The sequence below is a fragment of the Lissotriton helveticus genome, chromosome 3_1, assembly GCF_964261635.1.
Source record: "Lissotriton helveticus chromosome 3_1, aLisHel1.1, whole genome shotgun sequence".
NCBI classification, from domain to species: Eukaryota; Metazoa; Chordata; class Amphibia; order Caudata; family Salamandridae; genus Lissotriton; species Lissotriton helveticus.
The window spans coordinates 987,949,813-987,960,399 of record NC_136061.1 but is presented as its reverse complement, the minus strand read 5'-3'; the positions used below and the strand labels follow the sequence as shown (position 1 = coordinate 987,960,399).

Below are 10,587 nucleotides of genomic sequence, written 5' to 3'. Positions count from 1 at the left end.
AGTACTTATCCGTCCCCAGTGTCCCCAATGCCTACTGTAGTCCACAGTGTAGAGATACAGCTCACTGTACATTAAATGTTATTTATTCCGCGCTTATCAACATAAAAGATCGGACTTCAAACCGGGTAGAAAGTTATCAGAGAACTTGTAGCTGTGAAATTTCAGGAGGTATCTGAAATAGAGAATATTTTTTTTCCATAACTTGATCGTCTATCCAGAACTGTGCTTCCAACATGGAAATATCTTTTTACACATAAGATTCTCGATAGCATTGGGCATATAGAAAGATGTGAGACGGAATGTGGGTTCAACATAGCACATTTTTATTTGTACTGTACAAGCGGATGTAGCTGGCACAGTAGTAAGGGTAGCCATCTAGTATAGTGCTTAGCAATCTTTTTCAGAACCGCGACCCAATTGTTAGAAAAACAAACTTTTGCGACCCATCTAGCTTTAATGGACATGAGGCAGGCTTTCTTTTTTTTTTATAATTAAGCATTGTGTGGTAAGCTCACTGTCATTTACAGACAGAACATTTTACATTGAAATTGCAACTAACTTTGTGGATCACCAAGTGGCTTGATTGTTTTGATCCTATTAATATCTTTTTCCATAACACTTCAGAATTACAAAACATGTGCCTCATTTCGCTTTTCTGGAAGCTGAGTGTGAACAGTTCATTTACAAGTATTTATTGTGTTACAAAAATGACATCCTACAGCCCCTCCTGTCACACGCCCTGTACCCAAGCAAGAATGTGACATAATTCGCTTTACTTTTGATTCTCAGACTGCAAAGGGCGAGGTGTTTGTAAACACCAAATCACCATGTTAAAATCATAAGCAGCAATTTGTCAGAAGAAAAAGTCTTACATTTGACCTCTGCATTTGAAGCGCAGCAAATGTGACATGATCAACTTAGTTTAAGGCGTCATTATTTATTGCTTGGAATTTTGCGACCCACCAATCATTGGCGACCCACAGTTTTGGGAAGACTGATCTAGTAGAATCCACACCTCCCACAGAACATAATCACATAAGGCAGGGTGAGAAGAGCAGTCAAGACAGATCAGTGCCCAGGCTTCCTGATGCTTTGCATACAATGAAATATGCAGGCGATTGTTTTTCGGCTCCAAAATGAAATGTGTTACAATACTCTACCTGAACCTAGGACTGCCGCTAGGCTGCCGCGTCAACTGATGTAGCTGAATAACTTTCATTAACCTAGTGTAACAAAGAAAACTTTATTCATTATTATTTATGTTTTCCAGAACTGTAGTTTCTGCCCCCTGCATTGTATGGAGAGGTCTTAATGTACTATTAAACACTATGCCCAGCGATTTAAACAAATCCCATCAACAGCAGTGTATAAACAATTCCTACCATACAGTGAATATACCGTTCCTACAGTGTATAAGTGCTCAAGCTGTACATCAGATACAGTACCCCTGCAGTACAGTTATCCACTTTAATAAGCAGACACCACTTACAGTGGTATATCGTTGCACAAGAAAACAAACAAGGGCAGAGGAGACACTACATCTATCTGCACCCAGCATTGGATCAATAAACAAAAGAGAAATCTTGCATAGACTTTGTTCTATGGTACAGTCTCAATAAAATTACAGCAGCCCTTATTATGTGTGTCATTACTGCTTCTCATAACTGACAATGTGCTAGTAGTGAGTACCACTCACAACCTGCAGATAGGAAACACTTGCCTTATTCACCTAGTCGTCACTACTATAGAAATCAAGAGTGTCTTGGATACAATTTTCTGCATCAATGTCTCCAGTGTGAAGAAGCTCATGTTACTAGCTGCTAAATATCACTAAACAGCTAGATTCTGCTGGTGGATCTGTCTGACAGACGGCTCTTTTTTCAAGCACAGCTTCTGCCCAGTTGGTCGCGACAGATCTTTTGTGTGAGGGCTGGATATCTCCAGCCTGTGGCCGTGACTGTTTGATCTCCATCCGGGAGGAGACTTTGCCAAGTGGGTTTCACTGGCTTCTGGATCTCCGGCATCAGAATCGGCATTCCTTTGCCCAACAGGTACACTTGCTTCCTGGTCTCTGCTTGATCAGCCCCATCTGAGAACAAGAAGGCAACATCAAGCAAGAGGAAGTTCCTTCTTGGAGCATTTCTCGGTTGGTGTCTCTGCCACTGGACTGCACAGCTCCTTAGAAGACTCCAATTGGTCCTGCAGATTTCTAGCTTGCATCGCTTGACGTTTATATCTAAAAATCACATAAAACGATGCTCCCAGGAATACAACTGCCAGAAATGTGAAGTATGCAAAATATACATAAAACTAGAAGGAAAGAAAAAAAACACAATCAGGTCCCTTCCCATTTTTTTCAGGTTACACAAAAGCTTGTCAAGCGCCACAAATTGCTTGGCGGTGATGCCAATTCATGCCAAAATGAGTATGCAGCATCTCCAACATTTCACAATACGATTTAGTCCTCTTCTAATGCACCACCACTGATCAAGTACAGCGAGAGACTGTAAAAAATAGTCCTGGCGGGGAAAAGCATGGGGTGAGGAGAAGTGTTTCACTCAACTGGGATTGTGATCTTGAGGGAGAAGACAGCCTCTCCGTTTGACAAGCCATAAAGGCCTACATTTACATAATCTGGCATTAAACCTGAACGGTGCTTTCTAAATTTTTTTACAACAGAAAACCACTCTAATTACTTTTATGCACGTCACCACCGAGAGCGTCAATAATTAATCTTGAACCCAGGTTCTTTGAAGGTGAGAAAGCGGAACTACGAGATGAGATGGACAGGGGAGTTGCAACAAAAGATGGTGTGGGAAGAGGGTCGGGGGAACAGCAGGGTAATTAAGAAAGCGGGAGAGTGAAATGGGGTAACGGGGAGTGAACATGGGTGTGTAGTAAGTGCTTATTCATAAAATAAATAATTGTATTAAACGCTGCACTTTCTGGTCTTATATGCTTCATCAGACGTTCAGGAAAGGTTACATTTCAGCCACTTTTAAAGAAGCTGGTCTCTCTTAAAATGAAAGGGTGCGGGGAGACAAAAGTCATCTCGTAGCAATTGAGTAAAAAAGGAGAATTTGGTGTGTGGGCGTATGTGTGATCCTTCTTTAGAGGTGGGGACTTGTAGTCAGATTAGATCAACTTTTTAATGATTCATGAACAGCTGTCAGAAGATCTCTTTTCTTGACCTAAGAGTTGGCATCAATCTGCTGTTTACGTGGATGGGTGAAAATAGTGGTGATTATGCTCTTGATCCCGGTGGGCACATCGTATCTGCGTGATCTAGGATGCAATGACCGTAGAAAATGTAGCCACAATTCTGACTCCTATTTAATCAGTCCAAATTAGATCATTACAACAATGCCCAGTACATTCATCCACTTCTTATTTATTGACACTATTTAAATAATTCTGGGCTTCATGTTCCACTGCCTAAACTAGAATTCAGTTTCCTTTTTAAACACTTTAACTACTTTTTTAAAAGCTGCTGCTAACAACAGTATTTACCAGTGGATATGATTAATTTAAGTATTTCACCAATCACTTGTTTTTCTTAGTCAGATGACCCAAGAGCAATGGGCATGCCCAGACAAGGGTAGTAGTAGCTCACTGTACCAGAGAACTCAAGTTGCACTAAACTGATGAGGCTGAACAAGGATGAAATAGTCTTGCAGCTGAATTCCTGTTAAAGGGGACCTGACTTAGAAGTTCGGTCTTGACTGTTCGTTTTGGAGCAGGACCAATGCTAAGTTGCATTAGGTCAGTCCTCGTCTGTAGTGCTACAAGTAGCAAAAATATAGATGGACTGGAATGTAGCCCAGAGAAATATCCAGTGGCTCAAGTCATTCTATCCATCCCTTTTTTGTTTTCCCTTTTCCATGTAAAGGCAGTATTCTCACACACAAGAATATACAAACAGACACAAAGCAGCTTTCCTGTAACTATCAGTTGGCAGCTTACCGTGCTGTAGATTCACGTGCTTTGCACTTTCGTATCATCTAGTGTTTGGCACGGAGGTTTTTCCATTTTCTGCTTGAGCTGCTGTATATCACATGCTTTGTATAAGCTGAAAAGCACTGCCCTTCTCTCTTAAGCACGGGCATTATTGAGGAAAACATTCAAAACAACGTTTTCATACCAGTTTGCCGAACTTCTGCTTCTTGGCAGGCATGAATGCCCAAACTATAGAGCTATGGTAGAAGTGTGACTGGTGGACCAAGTTACAGCTAAACTGAAGTCTGTAATTGGGATCAGTGGACATCTTCCTCTTCTTAGTTCAGCACGGCTTCTTTGGTTCTTCGTCTTCTCCTCTTCTGGTCGGTTCTTGTCTGAGGAGGCAAGGTTCAGGGTTGCCCCTAAATACTAGATTTAGGCGTGTTATATGTAAGTAACGGTTGGGACCAATGGCTCCCTTCCTTTGGGGTGGGTAAATAATAGGTATGCCACCCTCCAGTGGGAGGGGGGCATATGCCTCTCTCTGGTTGACTGGGTCCCCCCCATCTGCAAGATGGCGGGGACTGAGAGTTGTGCTTCACCTCTCCTCCCCCACCAGAGGGGGGGGGGGTTTGCAAAGGTGGGCACACCTCCCATCCTCTCTTGGTTTTGTTTCCTGCCGATTCTCCCACACAAGGTGGAGGTCAGAACCGGTGGTGGCCAGTTGCTGGAAGCAGCATATGGCTGGGGTAGCTCACAAAGGCAGCAAGCCTTTCATGGGAGATATGGCTTTCTAATGGAGGAATTAAGTTTCTACTGCATTCTATGAAATCCTTTATATTAGACCCACCCCCTTTCAGGGCGCAATGGGCCACACAAAGTTATTGGGCACAAACATGGAGGTTGAGGCCTTTCACTCCTGATGTCCCAGGGTCCAAATTACTATGGATCCTGAGTAACTAGACCAAGTACCCCTACTTCACTTGACTCTCAGGGTTGCGTGGCCGAGCAGTCTCAGGTTGCCTTGGTGGAAGGTGTGGCTACAGCATAGTGAACATGGGCTCACAACTCAAAACAAACTCAGCAACAGTAACAGTAACTAGTCATTGTTCCACCAATTTCTCTTTTTCATGAAAAAATACTATTTTATTTCTACTGCTAGCCACATAATTAAAAATATGACCTTCACAAACAACTACACAATCCCCCTTTAGGGCGGGGCTCTAATGTATCTTTGACAATTACCTGTGCCACTCCCGCCTTATTCACCATTCACTACTAATACAATCCAGAGTATGCCCCAGCAGCAGTCAGCGTCTGAGGAGTCCATTTTGACTTGAAGTTGAGGTCAACAGTGTTCAAGTGCTGCAGCGCTACTAGCAGCAAGTTCCCCCAAGGCTGACAGGCCTGAAACCAGTCTAAAACGCACGGGCAGGTGCCAAGGTTTCTGAATTCCTGAATGCACCACATCTACGGGCGCATACAGCAGCTGTAGCCAAGTTCAGATAATTCCGCCGCACCGAGAACAGGCGGCTGCACCCACCGGGTGCAGACTCACTCACTTGCAGACGCACTCTGAAGCAATCAAAGGCATTCTGCAACGCCTCCTGTAGGGTGTTTCTTCAGCTCCCGATGTGGGGGTAGCTACAACGATCCGGTCTTGGGTTCCTTGTCTGGGTGAAAGTGCACAGGTGCTGCAATGGTGCCCTCACTTCTCCAGTGGGTGGGGGACAAACTTCATTCCTTGGGCGCAGACCTGATCAGCACAGTGAAGTTCTCCACGGCAACCCTTCCTGGCATATGGAGTCGCTGGTAGACTACGGCAGAAAGCTCTAGCCCTTACCGCAAGGCTGTCTTTTCTAGTGCAGTGCCAAGTAGCTTTTGGGGTCACCGTCTCACTAATATACATGTGTCCTGATTTCACGCCAGCTCTCTTCTGGAACACAGGGGTCGCCGATTTTGGTCTTCACTCAGGCAAAGACTATCGATACAAAGCCATTTCCTCACATCTCGCACAGGGAGCCCACTCAAAAGGATAATCCACTGGCACTCGCTCCGTCCAACACTCTCCCCTCCCTAAAACGGCACACTGGCCTTAGCAAGCAGGCTCTGGTGCTCCAGGGCAGGTAGTTTTGGATTCCCTGGGCAATATCCCCTCATCCATCAGAGACTAGCGGGCATTGGGCCCCAGTCCTGGTCGCAGGTAGAAGTCTTGCCGAGCTTCCCCTTCTCACACAGGTCATCTGACTGCTTAACAGATGACAATTTTTGGAGTCTCAAACTTCCCTTCTTATAGACCATTTCCAGACACCAATTGTGATTTAGGGACCGAGCCTTTGAACTTTTTTGTGTTGGGAATCTGCTTCTTTTGAAGTGCCTACTCCTGTGCTCTTTCTTCCCCTTAAAAAGCAGTCTGTCACAGCAGGAGTGTCTCCAAAGCTTCTATCCCAAAATAGAATTCAGGGCCCTCCATGTATTGCATAATTCACAGGCAAACAAACACCTAGTGCACGCATACACACACTGCACAGTTCTGTATCCCCATGTACTATACCACTCATAGGAACACATATATCCAGCATATACATTTATCATGCAGGCACTGCACAGCACTACATCCTTCAGGCGCTGTACCACTAATAGGCACATATAACTCCAGTACATGCATTCACCATGCACCCACTGCTTAGCACTGCAGTATACTGTACTGCACCCATCCCAAGTACACATACACACAGCGCAGATACACCACCGTTGCGCAACGTGCACTTCACACCAACCCGATGTAGGCCAAGGGTGAGTTAAGCACGCCGCAGCAGAACTTAAAAGGGGCGTGAGCCTGTAGGCCTCACTCCAGCGACACAGGTTAAAATGGATCACTACATGGTATGCTGCCACCACCGCGCTCGTGCTGCTTATCTCCTGGTGAAGGCAGTAGCCTTCCACCACAAGGAGGGTGGCGTTTGGCGTCCCTCCTGGTCCAACAACAATGCAATCGAGAGACAGCCCTCTGTCATAGCAAACACACATGATCCATGTCTGCCTATGATAACAAAAATCAGCATTAGGGATCCAGACTTCAGTACAGTTGGCACCCAGGGCAGGGGCATGTATATGACTTAACAGATAGGTGACCTGCCACTGGGATTAGTCAAACAGAGGTGAGGTGATAAGGCAGAGTGGTCTCTTTTTAGGCATATCATGGGCTTGATAATTGTTTCCCCAACAAAGCACAAGAGGAACTGGTGCATGCGGTTTTTCCTATTTTAACATGTCTATGCATTCTGATGGTAAGTTCAAGTGGCCACATTGTTAATATTTAGAAGCCAGGCTCTGAAATTGTGGTGCATGATTTCGGCTTAAGTACTGATACGAGATCTGATCTGCACCACAATGTCTTGCGTGTGTCTCTGTACAGGTGGGGTAGGTCAAGGAATCACAATTGGCTGTTCTTTTTTAAAAGCGTTTCTTCTGTTTGACATGTTCTGCCTTGCTACCTTCCAAGTTCTCAGTGCTGCTGCTGCTTCATAAGTAATTCCCTTAACTGAACTGTAATGGAAGGAATACTGGTGCTGTTCTTCTGTGCTCCACCGGGGGAGGTCCAAAAGGATCCCAGAAAGCAGTGAAGTGAAAAAGGGGCTCAACTTGTCTTTTCTGGTTGGTTGAAATTCTATATAAGTGTCAAAAGGGTTATTACCTTCAAGATACTCTAAACACACTTATGCCTCAGTCCCAGAGGATCCTGGCTGAACATTTTGTGGGAAGAAAGTACTGTGGAGCCGTCAGAACATTTTGTGGGACGAAGGTACTGTGGAGCTGTCAGAAAAATACACAAAGTACAAAGGCTATGGACTTCCCAAATCTTTTCACGAACTGTGAGTACTTGGCGGTTTCCGGACTATAACAAAGAAGGAGAACAGGAAAAAAACAACTGATTTCTCCAAATCACTGCACTGCATTCCGAGGCACCGCATTAGCCTAACTGTCACAAGGACCAGCACCTATCTGCCTGTTGTCTTTCATTTTCCAACTTTTAGTAAAGACAAAAATATAGTTGCAGGTCTCAATCTTCCAAAAATTCATTTACAATCGCATAAACAGAATTATTAAAAAATCTCTTAGCAAAGTGCTTCATGATCATTTGCAAATGTACAAGCATTTAGATATAATAAAGCAATAAAGATCCAATCATTGGGAAGTTGCCCCCAAAGTTTAGATATTAATAATAACTCATACATGTCACCCTACTTAACAACTACGTTTTATGCACAGAGAGTGCCAGTATTAAGGTGCGCACCTTTTAAGTATAAACTTTGTGAACTGCAACAGCTCTATGGCAGGAGTAACATCCATTACCGACCACGTTAAAAATCATAACTTGAAAAATGCTAAGTTTACACATTGCAAAGTGGATATTTCGGAATCAATCATTTTGCATATTACAACTTAGCATACATTGTTGATCTTTACAGTTTACAATACACAAGCTTCATGAAAAAAGACTAGAGAGTATACAAATTCATCTGTAATATCCCTGACAAAGTAACGTTAAAAATACAATTCAAACAATAAAGTAATTAAGGAACACCAATTGGTATTTGACTTTTTTTTAAATGTGAGGAATTAAAATGTTATTATGCTTTGTACATTACCCTTTTTTGTATGTATCTGTATCTGGTATTTGTAAAGCGTGAACAAATCATCCCTAGGGGTCTCAAGGCAATGGGGGCCGAGATTAAGGGAACTATTGCCTAGAGTCACAGGGTACTGGACTGACCTGCTGCCAGAGCCGGGGATCACACTGTGAGCCCCATGCTCCGGATTCAGCCGCTCTGGCCGCTGCACTACACCTCTCCCATTTGTAAATGTAGTAATTTCATATATATCTTATGAAAATATAATATGGTTTTCAAAATAACCTCATAGGTAACACTTTAAAATAAATGAAAGGAAAGATTGAGAACAATACTATTTTTGGCTAAAATGTATAGAATACTGCAACAAATATATGTAGATTTAAGATGGCACTGGACTTAAATTATTTAAATTTTAACTTATTTGTATTCACTTGCAATTAAAAAGTATGAGAGCTTATTCTAGACAAGGGAGAAAATAGAAGCTTCATAATCTATATCGAGAGATTAATTTAATGCCGCAGCCAGTGGATGCACTGACTGGAATTAATTATTGGACTATGATATTTTGTAACCAAAATGTGAAATCACAGCTTTGTTCTTTTTTTAGTTAATGCATGTAACCCATGATAGGTTACACAAATGTGATGCTTAACATTATTTTCAATATTTAATTTGATACCTGAGATCGATAAATGTGCGACTGCATTTAATGTTTTTCAATGTTATAAAAAAGAATCTGTAATCTTGTGTGTGAAGCAGTGCACGTACACTGCAACTGCATTTATGCACCCGATATTGCTTAAATGTTCAAGAATGGAATGGATAAAGATGGAAATAAATTAAATATAGAGTTGAATAGCTGAATTTTTGTACTAACTTTTTATTTTTTAAATCAGGGGAAATCAGGGGAAATACTTTCACTGAGAAGCCTGTGATAAACACTGCATGCAGGAAAGAGAAACTATTTGCTGTCGGATACCCACCTGAGGATGAACAGATAGAGCCAGACCCCTCTTGTCTGCGATGATGATAGTAATGATGGTCTTCAGGATGGTGGCCAAGAAAGTGTTAATCCCAAACACAAGTGCGCACAGCTCCTTGGACAAAGAAGTGGCAATCTGGAAACTGCAACAGCCAGATAGATTGTGAATAAAAAAGTGATGAAAATGTCTTTTCCACAATGAGCCGGACAACAGCTGCACACATCGCTACACACAAATACCAGGGATCAGCACAAACTATATAATAAACGCAGATATTCATAGAGTCCTGTTCACTAAGATTGTGTGTATTGTGCTTAACCCAACCTCCCTGCTCCATGACCTCTTTCACCAAATACTATGTACGCACATCTACTACACACAAACACAATAACACACCATTGAGCATCCTAGTACTCAAAGGTCGTCTTTGAGGAGAAACAGTTAAGAGCAGAGAGGAGGATGATGTGTGTGCATGAACACTGTGCATGAGAAAGGATGGTAATGGGAGTGTCCTATAGTGTGGTAGCAAACAATATTCCAAAGTACTTACAAAGATAATTGAGAAATTGCAGTGTATCCAATAAATCCATAGGAACGATCTCATCCACAACATGCTCTGTGCTAAGACCTGTGTGTTAAAACAGTGCACCCCCAGCCACCATTTTGTGTTCACAAGCCAGTGAGGCCAGCCCCCCTGCCCCCCCCCCAGCAACAGGGATATTCTACATCAGAGGGTGCTTCTGTGAGCTGTTTAAACTGTATTTACTGGGGCCTGTGCACTTCGTTGTTTGGCCAGCAGGGGGAGTAAAGTTTTATTTAAACAGTATTATTAGATTTCGAGTTAGTGAAGCCTTTACCTGCAGAAGTCCAAGGTGTGGATTGAGCCCGTCTGTCTCCTAGGAGATTCAAAACAGGAGAAGCAGCTTCCAACTCCCTGGCCAGCAAACCTTGTCTGAGGTCGCTGGGACCTTATATGGTGCACATCAGTGCACATGTGTGCACTGATTGGTGGTTGTATCTGGTGTTTCTAT

General features: G+C 43.0%; 1 protein-coding gene across 5 annotated transcripts in view; it reads right to left on the bottom strand.

Annotated features, from left to right (window-relative positions):
* Positions 1–300: 300 nt before the first annotated feature.
* The window catches only part of SLC19A1 (solute carrier family 19 member 1), a 180,279-nt gene continuing 169,992 nt past the window's right edge, over positions 301–10,587 (bottom strand). For all 5 annotated transcript variants that reach the window (XM_078681462.1, XM_078681465.1, XM_078681463.1 and 2 more), the window contains exons 5-6: positions 9,557–9,698; positions 301–2,310 (exon numbers count right to left, since the gene is read on the bottom strand). In XM_078681462.1, coding sequence (XP_078537588.1) covers positions 2,110–2,310; positions 9,557–9,698 — 343 coding nt within the window. In that variant the 3' untranslated portion in view covers positions 301–2,109. The remainder of the gene's footprint in view (positions 2,311–9,556; positions 9,699–10,587) is intronic.